Source organism: Columba livia, chromosome 8 (assembly GCF_036013475.1).
Source record: "Columba livia isolate bColLiv1 breed racing homer chromosome 8, bColLiv1.pat.W.v2, whole genome shotgun sequence".
NCBI classification, from domain to species: domain Eukaryota; kingdom Metazoa; phylum Chordata; class Aves; order Columbiformes; family Columbidae; genus Columba; species Columba livia.
The window spans coordinates 26,378,990-26,396,359 of NC_088609.1; the positions used below are offsets into that span (position 1 = coordinate 26,378,990).

A 17,370-nucleotide genomic window follows, 5' to 3' on the forward strand; every position below is an offset into this window, starting at 1 on the left:
AGACACCCCAAATGCAGCAGCCTACCTGATCTTGCAGAGACATCACAGGATTATTTTTGGTTGTATTGATATGTAGAACATGGTATTTGTTCTTTGCACAAAGATCATAGGCAATATTTGTGAAGGATGTGCTGGCAGTCTTAGGTACTCTGTTGTAAATAATCACCACATCATCATCTTCATCCAGTGTCACATCTTGTCGGGGGCCATCTACTGTATGACGTTGTTCTATCTCTCTGACTTCATGTCTTGCAATAGCCCTTTCTGTTAAGGATGACAAATGCAAAATTTCCATGTAAGTATCACCAATTTTGAAGTTCAAACTGTAGAATGCAAATAACGTGGTGAAAAGCAATAATTCCTCAGCAATAAAGGAAACACTTGCTGTCATATATATTTCTGACACACCTGAAGCAAAACTTGATCTATAAAATGTACGAATGATGAAAGGTGAGCTGGTCTGACACAGAACAGGAGGAATAGAAAAAAATATGTTTAGGGAACACATACTGTATTCTATGACTCACACTAATATTACTGAAAGCCATCGTCTCTAGAGAAAAGCGTCTATGATGCACTATGAAATTGGTGACATCCACAAAATACCCCAAATAATTTCTATAAAATGCCTGTTTAAAAATTATAATAGAAGGAATAACTCAAGTAATTTGGAGAATATGAATTTTCTGAAAACAGTAGAAATAGTAACACTAGAGATTCAGTCAATTAACTGTGTAGAGGCACTGGAATTCAGCTGAAACCACTGGTTTATTATTTCAACTGATACAAACCCCAAATGTAAAGCACTACAATAAACAGGTTTGCAAAAATTCAATCAGATTTATCAAGTCTGAGAATAGAAGAGGTGCTTATGGAACAGTTAACATTAAGCTGAAGAGTGATCTCTCAGCATTGAAATACATCAAACACATCAAAAAGAAACAAACATGGAAAAGCAAGCAACGAACAGGACATTTTGGCACATTGCAAATAAACCAGTTTCCCTTCTATACAAAGGGCAATAATCTGAGTAATTGAAGTCTGCTTCAAGTGCTAAAAGACTATCTGGAAAATAAAAAAACCACAGCATTAGAGCATTTTATTTTTGCCACTGATGAATATCAAGTACTTTGTGCTGATTCAGACACAGCTTTGTTCTGTTCTAGATAAGTATATACTTTAATACGATTTGTAATACAGATGTCAAAGCACCTTTTCTGATTCACTTATTGTGATATTGCCTTTAATAATGTATTCAAAGAAATCTGCGTTGGCCAACAGTTTAAGCTGAGGTTGGTACCACCAGAGCAACGTGTAATTCTCTGTATTATGTTCTTACACAAGGTACAGCTCTTTCTGGATGACACACCTTTAATAGCAGCAGCTCTCGGCATTTCATTCCCTTGCTGCCTGTAACCCACCTCCTTCTATCTCTTTTACCACATCTCTTTAATTATAACATAAAATGACTTTTAAATCAGAATCATTAAGCTGTGAACACCACTAGCCTGTAATTCCACATAAATTGTCTTCAGCCACAAACTTCCATCTGTCTGAAATGCTTCAAAGCTTAAACTCACTCACTCTCTCATATGCTCATATCTCACACCCCATAACTAAGTTACATCAGCATGAAAATGTTTGTAAAAAATGCTTATTGAGTATATCTCAATTTTCCACATGACATCTGTTGCTCCCCACTACATCAGTCACAGTTTTTGCTCCTTCCTTTCTCATTTGCTACCTCTCCCATCACTGCTGGCAAACGTCCTATTTTGGAAAGAGACGAGGCGACAGACTCAGATTTCATCCGTCTGAAGATGGCTACAACACAAAGGCACTGGCAGCTCTGCCTGTCCTGCCAGCAACAGATTAGAGGAAGCATTTGGTAGGGGACATCGTTAACCACACGGCTGCCCAAAGCTGCATGGAGACTCAATACCACCTAGAGGGGCTGAAATGAAACAAATGTCATTTGTATTTTCTACACGAGAGCAGTAGATCTCAGCTAGATTGGAATCTGAACTGCCCAGAGCTCCAGGGCTGATGAGGCTGGCTGGGCAGAGGGAACCTTCCCTTTTTACCCTTAAGAACTAAACATTTGTGAGACACAGACACGACTCGCAAGAGGAGTGATTAGAAGTGCTCCTCTAATGAGGTATTTGAGGCAATGATGATTCAAGATTTAGCATGATAAGTGCACTTTAAAGGCTGTGCATAGGATATAAAAGATGTATGATTGGATGCAATTAGCAGAAGGGCTATTGCATACAATCACCTTCAGTGCTGTGTGGTGAGAGGGGAAAGCAAGAACCCATGCACAAGTGTGAAGCACACAGACAGTTCTATTATCAAAGAATAAGGAGGCTTTAAATTTCAAATTAAAACTGAAACTAACCTTTATGATGAAGCACTAAAGTCACCTTTTTGAAATAACTGCAATAGTTAAAAAACAAACGCTGAGATGAAGTGCAGGATGGAAAGTGCTGAAGTGCACGGGAAGCTAAAGCTGGCGAGAAGCAGCTGAAGCACCGGAAGGAGTCTCACCTGGCCAGCCTGTTCCACTGCAGTCTATTAATAACACAACAAGGCAAACTGCAAGTTTTGTAAAAGTCCAAGTTTTTTTTCCCAGTTTTTCCTATGAAGTCAGGAAGCTTTTTTGGTACTTTCTGAAAAGTCAGTTTAATTCTTACAGTGGCACATTATTTGATCCATATGAATTCTATTTATTTATTTGGGGAGGGGGAGAAGGTCCAGTAATGGTAACATGCAACTGTTGTCTTTGGGACAAGAAGTTAATCAAGACTTAGAGATTTTGAGGAGCTGATAGGCATTTGATTCACTACTTAATTTATTCTTCTATAAAATGTAAAAAATCTTGGAAGCATAAGTCCTGTAATGGTTGAAAAATGAACACTGCTTATATGTTTCTAGAGTATGGTAGAAAATACAATATATGCTTTAGTGACTTTTCACATGTTGAAGATAGGGAGGAAGAAGATGCTAGGTATTTATTAAGTCTATATTTTTTAACGATGACAGCCCTGGAAATTTAACTTGATTATGAGAATTTGTCTATGTAAGGCTGGATTTTTTTCACTGAAATAAATTTAAAAAACAAATCAGGTTATGTAATTTCTTTCCCATTAGAGATCCTGTGGACAAAATCATATCTACAGTCTCACTGCTTTCATTACATTCTATTTAAACTTGATTTTGTAAGAAAAGCATCTAGGCAAAATTACTAAGAGCCAAATGTCTCGACTGGCTTAAGATTGTCCACACTAAGTTTGACACTAATTAACTACATCAATTTAAAAAGATAAGCAGCATTTAAGCTGGTTGTACTTTGAATAAAAGACAGATTTTCATAATAATACAATACAATACAGTATAATTTTAAGATAAAAAATATTCTGCCTCACTTTTTTATTACTGCCTGTTTAGGTTCATTGTAATAAATAATTTCTATGCAGTCAAGTGCTCTTCTCTCGTCTGCATTTGTCCTGCGTGCAAACTTTCACCAATCACACGGACGGTTTGCACACAGGCAGTACCACACAGGATCAGCATAATAAAGGTTGCTACACTGATTGTTTATCAGCAGATTAATTACTTGCAGAAAGTCTTCAGTGGCAGAAGTGGCTGTTTCGTAAACAAGAAACCAAGCTTATTATTCTTATATATTTTTCTACATGTTCTTCAAAATCCTCCTTTATCCCATTCCTGTAACTGTCAGCATCTTCCCATGACTTAAACTTCTTGAGCCATCCTCTTGTAGCAACAAAACAGGAAACATCGTGACTAGCAACAAGTTGGTTTGCCAGTCACATGCTACCAGAAAATAACATATAACAGGCAAGTCAACCCTTCTCCTTCAGCAGAAACACTAATAGCAACACTCAATCTGTATGCCACCACTGATTATGGAAAAATTCAAAACTATACATTTTCAAGATCATTGCCTATGGAAAAAATCAAAACTATACATCTTCAAGATCATTGCCCTTTCAAGTCAAATCAGTTTGTCAACAAGTTTAAAAGCTATTAACAGGAAAAGTAGCACTTGGAGAGAATTGGAAAGACAAGATTGATTGCTTAGCTGTATTTTGTTAGGATCTCAACTAATAAAATCATCTGTGAAAATGCACCAGACCCATACACACCCGTAAAAATATTTGAAAACCCAGCTGAACAATATTACATAATTACAGAAACAAATCACCCAACTGAATAATATTTAATTATAGAAACAAATCACTTCGATCACAAGCAGTTATTTGTCTACATTCCTTGCACATTCAGACAAATGAATGTTTTAGGTAAAACAAGTTTATTAGTGTTTACTTCAAATCCAAGTGTTAACTGCATACAAGACATTACCTTCCCAAACAAAATAGAGCGGCATGGATTTTAACAGCTTAAAGGTTAACAAAACCATACATTCCAAATTCCTCACATTTATCACAAAAGCACAAGAACCTCCTGGGATTTCTTAACAAGAAACTCTATCAAAACCAGAATTTTTTCTTTCCCCTGTAGCCTAGTACTTACCACTATTGATGAGGGATACATTTTGAGCCTTGCTTGATGTCAAAGTCAGGTTAACTAAGTATCTGAGAGAAAAATTCAGAGCATACTATTCTACTTCCCCAAACTATGCTCTTTGTCTTCTATGTCTATTTTCCTTCTGTATGCATGTACCGATATTACTTAGGCTCTCTGTTCCACATGTCCTACGTGTCTGCCATGTTTCCTTGTGAAACCTCCCACTCAGACGAGGAAAGGCTCAGTCTTCAAATACATTTTAGCTCAGCAGCCTTGGAGTGTTGCCCAACAGAAGAAAAATATGTGGATTCAAACTTCACTCACACTGACTTGACGCGAAGGCACTGGACAGCTAGCATTGATAGCACCAGCCCTGAGGAAACAGTTGCTGTATATCTATTTTACAATACTGGATGCCACTTCAAACCAATAAGCAGGTTTCTTCCAGTTGGGAACAAAACTGAAACCAGCTGACTCGGTGTGTCAGCTTTCTTGCCACTGTGCTCCCAGGCCAATCAGGCAAGCAGCTGGTAGCCTGAGGCACTGAGCAGCATCCAAGCTGTTTCCCTGCCCAAAAGCTGCATTAAACACATGATTGGCCTAAATCCTGAAGTGGAGCAGGACCAAAAACCTACTCCCTATTGACTCTATTCTCCCCTAATAAAGAATGAAACTGAACTGCAGCTTAAAAATGAACCGTAATTATGTTGCAAAGTTAATATCCTGATTCATTTTCAAGTTACACACCCCCACCATATACACGTAGCTGCCATCCTTCACTGAAATGCAGCCTCCCTGGGGAGCTGTTCAGCAGCATACTACTTACAAGCCAGAGCAGTGCTGCTCTACGTGGACTTCAATACTTCAGGGATGGAGAGAACGAGAGGAAGAATCAATGGTGCTATGACAATTTATGGCCATGGAGGATTTCTGTCACTATACCCAATTAAAACTGCAAGAAAAATATAGACTGAATTAATAACAAACGCCTAAAGTTGAATTTCAAGGTATCAGTATTAACATACCAACTCTTTCAAAGACCTTAAAGCAGAATAGAGTTGGTCTTAAGTGTTAAGTCTTATTAATAGCAGAACCACTACATTGGTTCTTTAGCAACTTCATGAATTAAATACCAACATGTATGTTGGATAAGCCTTTGGTTTCTCCTACTGTCTTTTCCTCTGTAAAAGTATCCCATGAAGCCTGGTGTCCCTATTTTCACGATTAATGAATGTTTCCTACTCTCAAAGGCCGTTTTGGGTGAGCCATTGGGGGGTGTCAGTAAGGCACAGCAAATCCCACCTTCCTGTGTCAGTACCTACAGTGCTCTTAAAACCAGTCCAGGGGACTTCAGATCCCCCCACGTGTGACCCCTTACACCATCTCCAAGTGACCATCCTGAAAACTTGTAATGAACTATTCCTTTTTCCCAATAGCATACATAAACATATATATTACAATCCACATTAAGAAACAAGGAAAGCAAAATGCTGACTATTTCACAGAAGTACAAACCACTAGTATTACTTTCTTCTCTTCTTAGGTATTTATCTGTGCAGCTCATAAAAACTTACCTAATTAAAAACGTTTTAACCCTTAGGATATCTTAGCTATTTTCATTTTAGACAAAAGAGACTGTTGGTCTCATTTTTAAATCTAGCTATCTTTAGTCAGCCTATGAAATATCTACTAAAACCTTCAATTTAATGTTTGTCTTTAAAAAGTCCTCAAATTTCAGGACAGCCTCAGCACACGTGTGCTCCGAGTCCAGTTCTGACCCACAGCAAGTGACTATCATGTGAAATGCAGAGCACAAAACTTAAAATAACATTTCTGGTATTGTTTTAAGTTTTTTCAGTCAGGTCAAAAAACCTCATTTTTTCTTTCCACTTCTAAAAATTCCCTTGTCTTAGTGTCAAGAGATTACTTTTAGAAATTTCATTCCATTCCAGCTTTTTTTTTCCCCCTCAGTAAGGCATGAAAAGCAACAGGTATAAAAGATCTTCTGTAATAAAAACCAGTAGCGTAGTGAACAATTTAAAAGTCACTAGCACTGCCAAAACATTTTCTTTAATAGTGGTCAATGCACTTTCAGAAGAGAAGGCAAAAGAACAGTCCAGACAGAACAGAATTGTTTTCAAACGCTGAACTTTAAACTCCAACAAACGCACACTGGAACTAGTTAAAAGCAGAACTAACCCCCCAAAACCTCCAGCCCAGCCCAGCAAGGAGGCAGCTCCAGCTACGCACTGAGATCATTAACTAAATCTAATGCAGCAGCTGTCTGGAAATTAGAAGTAGTGATGCTGAAAAACCTGCTACAGCTCCATTAGCATTTGATACTCGGCATTTAATTTCAAGATAGCATTTTTAGTAGGGCTTTATTCTGAACACATACGTAGAAGCATATTGATTAGTGTGTGATATTGTTAAGGATTTGATATTAAACTAGAAAAAAAAAAAAAGAAATAAAAATGCCTACCCAACAGTAAAAATCACTATCCCACATAAACATCCAGGCTGGTTTTAACTTCAGAGCCTGAATTTCTCATTTTTCTGCAGAACTTTTTAGTTAACTGCATTTGGAAGGAATAGACTATTTAAAGATTGAGCTCTGACCAAGTATTTCCTCTTGTTTAAAAAACACCACCACCACACTACAATTGACATATCGCATTACACATTTTTCTTCCTGCATTCTCTTGGGCAGAATATTTTACTGAAAGGCTGTGTTGTAGCCCTCTTTTGATACAAGACCAGACACACATGCATGTACAGAGAGCCAGCCTGTGTTTTAGTTACCTACTGCATAGGACAGGTAAGGGTTGACATCTCCAGTTGCCCCAGGAAGGGCAAAGCCTAACAAAACCCCTTGAATAGTCACAGGTCAGATGAATTGCCAGTATAGATCAAAACTTAGGTACTCCAACAAGCATGATTACTCCCAGGAAAAATATGGCCTATAGCAGACATCTTGTGTAATATCATCCAATAAAACAGAAAAATATGAGGTTTCACTCCAAACATTAAATTTTGAAAAACTTATAAATGTTTAAAAAGGTGCATACAGATGCTCAGCTGTAACTATAGCATCACTACCATGACCCCTGAGTAGTGCAAATAATACCAATGAGAAAGTTACATAAAAGTTTACAGAAACATTTTAGGCAACATGGTGTAGTAGTAAGATTAAAAAAATAAGCATATGTCAAAGAGCTCCATAAACTCTCCAACTTCAAACGGAACTGTTTTGCTTGACAGAGGTGTTGAATTCAAGTTAATGAATTAGCATGAGAGCAAACATAATAGACACCACTAATCTTTTTTTCCTCCCAGTTGTTTGCAATTTCAGGTTTCTTTAGGACAAGGAAACTTGAATAACAGATAGCTGTGAAAAGAAGGATGTAATCACACAGGGAAAACATTCGTGGCTTTTCAGAACCCCCAAACTGTCAGTAAACTGTTATGAAGCACTGTGACTACGATAATGGCAACGAAAAACACTTGAAAATCAGAGATTTGTTCTCTAAATAATAAACCACAGCTGAATATGTAACAACAGGGCTTGCTCTTATTTATAGTGCCTTAATATTGTAATTCAGGCCTTCAGTGCTAGCAAGAAAAGCTAATGGAACTGTTTTATACACGGATACAGCTGTCACAAGCGGTTCACTATACAAATGCGCATGTCACTCCTTCAAGCAAAATCCAATTCAAATAATGAAAGAAACCAAGATCAATATAGATCATCTGAGTCCATTTAGTAAGGCAGCCTGGAGACTGTTTTGTTATTTTATACAAGCTTTCTCCAGACATACAATCATTTACTTTTTCCTAAAAGGGTACTGGCTAACATAAAAGCAAAAAGGATCACTAAACTGTTAAAATCATGGAAAGACCTGTATGTATGGACAACGCTGCATGACAGCAAGTTACCACAACATTTAATAAAACTAAGTGGTAAAATATACTGTTATTTCTAACATATATCACCTATACCCCATCTTGTCTTCACACTCCTTAGCTAAACTAACTGATCTGGAAAACAAACTATTGCCATAGTAGCCCCAAAAAAAGAAAACAGCAAAGAGCGTTGCCTTCTGATCAGAATGGCAAATGATGTGGGGAAAGTAGAAGATCTAAGTATTTTATTAGGAATCCCAGGAAGTTAGACTACCAAGAATAAGCTTGTAACAACTCCGTGTTGGACCAACAGATACAGCGTGTTATTTGCTTAATTAACATCAGCTGTGTACAGACTAAGCATTTACAGTGATAAACATGATTTCCAACCTTAATGTTGTTATAGGAGTTTGTGTAAAGTCCTTTGAAAAAACAGAAATGAGACTGCATGCTGAATGAACCCCACTGTTAAGTCATGACAGAATGAATTTTATTACATTTTAAAAATACTGACTAGATTAAGCTCTCGATTATATTTTTGTTTTCTTTCTGAAAACCATTTATCTTGCTCTTAGCTTCACTTTAAGAACTTCAGTTTCATTGTATATGCTGGTTATTTTATATACAAACCAAAAAGGATGTCTTATTTTTCAAAAAAACCCCTGCAAATTGTTAACTGAGAGATTTGTTACCTCATGTAGCTTAAGTATCAACATATATGAAAAAAATACTGCCTTATCTTTTATTCCAATCTTAGGCCTGAAGCCTAAAGACCTCATCACAGATGGAGATGAAAAAGATGAGCATGAATAAAGATAAGCTCTAAAAACACACAGACCACTCAAAAATTACATTTCAGGAACCTCAAAGTCATTTTAAGTAAATGAAAATAAAAGAAAAACTCTTTTTTTTTAAATTAAATGTTAGAACTACAGTGAACACTAAATTAAATAGTTTTAAAACTACCTCTGGAAAACTCTTCTGCACTTCTTCCCAGCTGGGGGCCCAAGCCACACTCAGGCAGAACTAGGAAAAACAAATACATGCAGCATCGACCTGGTTCCTTTCTGAAGAAAAGTCACCTGCTTTCAAGGCAGCCCCTTCGCTCTGACTTTCAGAAGATGAAAAGGAGCAGCAGACTCAAGTAGGCAGCAGAGGGAATATTACAAAGGAAAGCTTGAAAGTCCTTGCAACGTGTACCCTCCCTGGTCCTAACCCTGGAGCTCAGTTGGGCGTTTATGACAGAAGCCTCGACGAAACTCCCGGGATTAATTTGAAATCGTGCATTAGGGAGCACTTGTGGCACAGCCAGCCAGCTAATGCAGACCTTCCACATTCATTCTCGCCATGCTAAGAAACACTGGCAGTCACGCTTATTTCCAACACGCTCGCATACCAACAGCACTACTGTAGCAACTCTTTGCAGCAGACATTGAGCAGCCAAACCCAAACTGCACAAACAAGCGCTTCATCTAGTGTCATGTCAGCGAGCTGCAGAGCTCCCTGGCCTCGGTAAAACAGAAACAGAGCAGGAGTGGCAAGGTGTGCTGTACAGTGCTTCGTACAAAGAACTTCCCACCGATAGCAGAGCCAGCTGCTCGCTGAAAGCCTCTGCGTGTTAATCCTGATTTCGACTGGATTAAGCTTTTTAATGAAAAAGAAATATTTTCAAACATGCATGAGAAATATTTTATTCTTGCCCCAAATCAGTTCTTTTTTGATCAATGAGGACTATTTGATGAAAATTTGGCCAGAACAAAACAGCAAACAATTCCCTCATTGCATCTTAGGTGGGTGTTACAAAAAGCTAAAAACAACTCCAGCCCCTTGCTCAGACCTTTGGTCCCACAGCAGTAAGGGATACAACAGATTTGTATTCATCAATGTCTATCAACCCTTCCTGACTAAAATACACCATAGTTATTCATTATCAGAAGGTACATCATCACTGAGCATACTAAAGTCAGAACTGCAGAAAGCTATGCTAGATAATGCAATGCCACTAAAATAAAAGTAAAAAAGAATTCCTACGGGTATCCCCCAGTAAGACCACAGAGAAAAATAGTCCAGATTCTCTTTTTAGTACTTCAAATTCATTAAAATATTCATTTTCTGAAGGCCCCTGGAACAATGAGAAAGTTAATTTAGCTTTACATATCATTGTGTTGGCAGCTGATGTCAAACTGCACAGTATGTAAAGAGCTGACTTGTCTTGAACAAAAAAACCCACCAACCAACCAAGCAACCAATCCCCCCCAAAAACCCCAACCCAATCAACCAAACCCAAAAACCCCAACCCAATCAACCAAACCCAAACAAAACGAAAAAACCCAACCAAACAATAACCAAAAGCAGACCAACCACCAGGAACTCCCACATATTTGGTCAGATTATCTTTTGCAGACATTAAGTATTTAAATTGTCAGGTTTTATTTTATACAAGCAAAGTAATCTGCTTCTAACAATAGTCAATAGCCTAAAATCTAGCATTAACCCATTTCTAATATGGCTGAAACCTGTAGATCTCTGTAAGGAATAATCCTTTTGTTGTCATTCACAGTGAAAGCGTTTTGAACTGTCAATATTGAGCCACTTACGATATTTTAACTTGATTTTGAAGCATATATTCCATGCTCAGCACAGATAAGAGCAGCAACACTAAAACTATGTTTTGAAGCTAAAATTTGCTGAAACTTCATGGTCTATGTTTCCAGAGAAAGAAGGTGTGTGACACTGAGAACTATGCGCTCTGGCCAGAGATGCAGGGATTGCTCTCAGCTTTCCCCAGAGGAGCTGTACAGCTCTTTAACACTCCCCTTCGATCCAATATTAAAGCTACTGCAGTCACCTAAAACAAGCTTTTACTCTCTGTTCTCCACATCCCCCAATTCACGACCCAATTCATCCCCGTTCACGACCCCCCAATTTCCCGAGCTGCTTTCGGTTTCAGTCTCCAGTGACCACAGATGGTTTCCATATATGTAATTTAAATTTGCCGTGCTGTTGCATTAAGTCACCATCCTCAATCTCCATTAATCTCAATTACTATTTTTGTGTATATGAACAATAAGGTTGAAAAGTTCATTTTTTTGGTTAACAAGCTGTAACCATGTAAAGATATATATAAATATATCTGTTGGTAATTCAAATAAAGCATGTATGGAAAAACACACAAGTCTTCCTTTTTGCTATATGAAGTGGAAGTTACTTCTCTGGAGTAGCAAGTCAGAAAGACATTTTAATCCAAGCCATTACTCTGGGGAGGATGGAACTATTATACATTTCTGTGGGAGGATACACCAATTGATACAATTTTTTGTAAGAAATAGCTTATTTATCTGGGATACTTCAAAGCAAAAAGTACCACCAGTGAATTCTGTTTCCAGGGAGATGACATATTACCTTCCAGAAACATGTCACACACTCAAGTTATTCTTCAGACTGAGTGAGCATAGGAAAACATGAAAAGGACTTCTTTACCGGGACACAGACTCTCTGGTAACATGATTACATAAGGAAAAGAATAACATAACACAGTGTAACATAACCATAACACTAGACAGAACTTTGACTCATGATTCCCAGCAAATTCAGCTGCAGTGATTTAGAGATGGAACTACCCAGGTACCAACAGCGCTGAAGACATCATATCGTGGTAGGAACAATCCAGACACAAGTTTGGGTGGGAAAGAGGGGGAAAAGCCAAGAGGCAATAGTCCTTTCTAGTACCATGTGGTTCAAGGTGAGCTTCAGGGCAAGTAAATAATAGTGAGAATGTGCATACTCCCACCCATCATCTCCACAGGCATGGCTCTAGATCCACCCCATCAACAATTCAGGTCAAGTTTTAAGGTTATCCTCATCTCTCCATGCTCTTTTCACTAGACTTTTCTTAAAGGAATCAACATCGTTCCTTCTAAAGAGGAATTACAAAGGAACCAAGCAGCTGTGTGGGGGAAAAAGAATGAAAGCTCCCACACAAGGAGTTCTATAAATTGGTACTTAGAAATAAATAACAGACAAACTTATACTGTTTGGTAACAAATAATTTAGCAGTACAGTACACCCATTACAGCATAGCATCCGCAAACCAGTCTCTTTCAATTGTGTTATCTCATGTTTTCTTAAATCTTTTTGGTTTTTGCCACGTTTTTTTCCTGGGAACCTTTGAGATATCTGCAGCATCTCCTCATCCACTTCTGGCACCCTGCTAATAATCACACGCCTCTGCTCACGATTCACCATGAATCATTTAGGCTTATCATGACCTGTTAGCATACAGGAAGGGTCACATTTCTACCGCCTCCTTGGAAGGCTGGTGTTAATGCACTTCTCCTAAATCCTGACATCTACAAACACTTTTTAAAGACACACACAAAAGTCACATCACTACTGCACATTTTTTAAGTGCAAAGTCACTTGGCCTTTTGATTCAAGCACTCTTTTTTTTTTGTCCCCCCAATACATTTCTCTTTCAAAAGGAAGAAAGGCTTTGGCTTCATGTAAGTCGTAAACACAAACCTCCCTTGCTCATACTAAAATAACTTCTGAAGTCTTATTACTTTTATGTTCCCAGAAAAAAGTAACTTCTCTTAGTTTCAGAACGGCCTCCTCAAATATTTTCACATCTGACACCCAGTTCATACAGTGCTGTCTTCTCAGGAAGAAGAGGATATCATGGGCTGACATCAATTTGCAGGATTAAAATTGACTCGGGGTAAAAATTCTCACTATGTTTCAAACATCACCATGTCAATGAGAAAATGGGTCACTTTTGATGAAAAGAAAATTCTGTATCGAAATTGTTATAGATCAGGACTTCACATCTCTGTACGCTACTCGCCTATGGCCAACTGAGAAGATAAGAGAACTCTCAAGCAAGATATAGAGCTGTATTTCAGTACATATGTATATGTACTTTTTTCAGCAAAATTATCTTAAATTTAAAAGAAGTTATTCTGCCAAAGTGGCCTCCCTCTATGTTGCCACTGATAATTTGGTTAAACCAGTAGCTATTTCTTCCAGAGAATACAGAAAAGGCCTTCACTCTGTAGCAAGCCTGCAAATTCAACAGGTAGCAGAAATTTCACTCAACTTTATATGTGCCACTCAAAAAATACCTGGAACTTCAGTAATTTTTGTATGCTCCATAAGCTGTTTTTAACCTGTTCTTCAGCTGAGGTAGAATTTCTGCAATATATTAAATTCTAAACACTACATTTACAAATGTACATAGTAAGGTTTATTTCAAAATACAACCTGTTTCCAAATGGCAGATTCCCGTTGAACAAAAAACGCCGAGCTGCTACAGCTCTGTTCTGCTTTTGTGTCTTCCAGCTGCTCAGAGTGGGAAAAAAGTTGTTTTAAGTGTTGTGGGGTTTTGTTTTTAAGTCACGACTCTCAACATCTTTGAAGCAAAGGAGCTTCATGCTGCTTCTCTCTGAAGAGGAAAACATGACTCTGCATCAGAACACAACAGACGCCTCTCCTGACATCAGAGGAAAGATGTCACAAGCCACTGTGATGTGACTGGCAATGGGGTAATTGACAGCAGCTGAATGGCGCTGTCTGGCCCAACAGAGCCGGGGGAGTCAGAGTAGCTGTCTGCACATCTGTTGTGGATACAAGCATTGAGAACAATCCCTGCTTTCAGCACAGATACTAAGTCATTCAGTAGAATCATCAAAAAAAATACCAGTTGAATCCAACGGCTTTCATTTTAGAAAATGATAGATGCATACTCCCTCATGACTACATACATGAATAGTTCTGAGTTCTGAACTTGAGATGGATTACTGCCTCTTCTGCAAAGGGTCGCCCTGTGCAAGGCGCACAGCCGCAGGAAACAAACCACAGGCAATTAGCTTCTCTGCAGAGAACAGTTTTGAATTGACAACAACTGAGCTGCAAACTCCACAAAAATCCACGGTCATGCCATTAAAATGTCTGCAACAAACTGCCTTGGTGAAAGGAAATCCAACATGGATACAAACCACATTTCTTTTTAGGAAGTAAGAGCCTTTGTAATCATTATTGAGGCTGTTGAAAAGCTGAGCCCCGGTAGTGGGAGCACAGCTCTCCTGCCCAGAGGCACTGCCAGCCCCAGGTGGGGGTCCCAGCCAGCACCCAGCTCCTCTAACACACAATACCGCTGCTCCTAAGCTAGCCCTAAACTGAGAAAACAATTTTCACGTTAATTTCATCATTTAGATTATCATTAAGTGTGCAAGATGGAAACTCCCAGGCAGTAAGGATATTTAAAGGCAACTTGATTGCAAAGCTTAGAAAAGAAAGCAATAATTTACCATTTATCATAGAATCATGGAACAGTTTGGGCTGGAAGGGGCCTTTAAAGGCCATCAAGTCCAACCCCCTTGAAATGATTTACAGTCAGTTGTACAAAAATCAAGAGTGACATGTGATGAAGAGCATGAATAACACAGGTAAGGGTTTTTTATTTGCTTTCTTGTGTCCCCACCATACAGATGCACCTGGTTCCCATTACCGAGCCTTTCCTCCCAGCTGTGAAGGATGGAAACGTTGATTTTGAAACATATGCTAACATACATCTTTCAAGAGCTAGTGTTTTAACAGTTTTATCAATTACTCTAAATGCTTGAGGAATTCACCTGAGTTGTCAAAATTAAAATGATACCTGTTATCATAAATGCTCTTTAATGTAGTCCTCACTAGCTGCGAAACACACCGCAGAGATCATAAAACTGAGCTACTAAGAAACATCTCAGGAACAGTTTTCCGTTTCTGCTGCTTACTTTTTCTTTCCCTCTGAATCTGAGGGTGCATTTTATTTTCTCATTTTACCGTGGTAGCACAACTATTCAAACCTTTATTTTAAAATAATACTGGCACTAGGAAAATGAGGCACTGAGGTAGTTAGGAGAAATTTTTGCATCAAGGAAACTGTCTTTAAAATGAGTTACTTTTCTTCAAAATTAAATGAAGCACTCATTAAAAAAATTAGTATGTACAACAATCACTTGAAAGCCTATCTCCTGCTATAGAACATTTCTATTGGGCAGCAATCTGGACTGCATTATAAAACACTATTATACATGAACAGATGGAAATCATAAAATGATATTTAGCTACAGATTTCCTGTCAGAAACTTATATAAAAAGAAGGGGGGGAGATATGCTCAACATTTTCCATTAGCCAACATCAAATCACTGGGGGGGTGGGGGGGAAATAAAAAAATCAGAGGAATCCATATAAATCCTATGACACAGCAACCTATTTTTAATCCATAGTTTTTCAAGTCCCTTGCATATAAGCATAAATAAGACTATGTTTTCACCTTTAAGCGCACAATATAGGATCAAAGCAAATTAACTACCCAAAGAACACACAATAAAATGCATTTCAGTTACAGTCAAAAATTAAGACTTCTCAGGTTTGAATTCTTACTTTTGGCTGAATAGCAGTGGAAGGCAGTGAAGCTCTACAGAGCTTCACAGATTTGTCAGAAGAGCTGATTACAGGATCACGGCCCAGAACCGTATTAAATTTTCCCATGATAAGCTGTAATGAACTGTCTAAAACTGGCTAAAATAGCAAACACATTGTTTATTTTAGGCAGATATGAAAGTTACTTGAGCTGCAAAGATCAAGGTGCATAATATCAACTTTGTATGAACATAAACTGCTCCCTTAGCTTATGAGCAAAGTATTATCAGCTGTTGCAACCAATGCAACTATTTCAAAATACAGTCTTGTCTCGGATTACACTTAATCAAAACCTTTTGCTTCATTGCCAGGACAGTAGAAAAAAACACCAAACAACAAAAAGTAAATATTAATGCTATCAAAGAACAATACAGAGACCACTACAGAAAGGTTATAGTAAAAATCCAATGTCAGAATAATAATTGCTGAACATACCATCCAGGAGGAATGCGGGGGTAAGGGAGGTAAGATACAGAAGTGAAGGGTGAGGCATTCCTTGAAATACTTTGCATACCTTATTAAATAGATTGAGTTTAGTTTATTGTTCAATATAAATCAGAGCTGTATTTCACAACTAATAAATTGATACATAAAGCTAACTGAAAACTAGCAAATCTCCAAAATATTATTTCATCAGAACTCCAGAACTCATCAACTATCACACAAATGTTTCCTTTTGCATGTAAGTCGAAAGCAGCATAAATTTTTAGTCTGCACATGGACTGAATTTGCTATTTTCTTCCTAGACTCACCAATGAAAGCTTTTAATGTTGTTTTTCAATACATTCAGCTTCATTCATTTCACTTCTCTTTCTACACAAATGCAATACAAGCAAAGGAACACACAGACTTCCTTCTGTTTCAATGGTCTTAAAGACAAACCAACCTTTGAGATCACTGATGACCTCCAAAAAGATTTAAATAACAGAGGGCTTTGCTATTAATTACTCCAAGGTAACAATAGTTAGGGCTTCAAGCACATCCAAGACAACATTTTTAATTCCCCAATCAATAAATTCAGGAGGTCAAAATCATTAAATGTGGGCAAGAAGGAAAGAAATTGGAACGAAAAAATAATGCACAGGTTTGGTATCAATTAGAATATGCTATATTATTCCACACTCCACTAAATACCACACTTTGTATCCAGAATTTCTTATTTGTACCTAAAGACACATACAGTTGCATACAAGTTCAAAAGTCTGGGTTGTTTTGGTGAGAGCTGGGAAAATAGTGTATACAGAAAGTAAAGCTGGCAGCTCACAGCCATCTCAAGCACACCCTTGGGAAGGGCATCAGAATTCTGCAATATATGTCTGGACACAGTTAATAATGCTAGTCATTTATAATTAACAATGTTGTCTTTTTATTTTACATTTTGCAGCTGAATAACAACTCTCCTGCTAACCCAAACTGGAGAGAAGGAGTCTTAGGCTTTATTGAAAACCACCATT

The 17,370-nt window shown here is 37.9% G+C and overlaps 1 protein-coding gene across 2 annotated transcripts in view; it reads right to left on the reverse strand.

Annotated features, from left to right (window-relative positions):
* HS2ST1 (heparan sulfate 2-O-sulfotransferase 1) overlaps positions 1-17,370 on the reverse strand; it is a 118,454-nt gene that overhangs the window by 18,999 nt on the left and 82,085 nt on the right. For both annotated transcript variants that reach the window (XM_065071191.1, XM_065071190.1), the window contains exon 2: positions 26-264. In XM_065071191.1, coding sequence (XP_064927263.1) covers positions 26-264 — 239 coding nt within the window. The remainder of the gene's footprint in view (positions 1-25; positions 265-17,370) is intronic.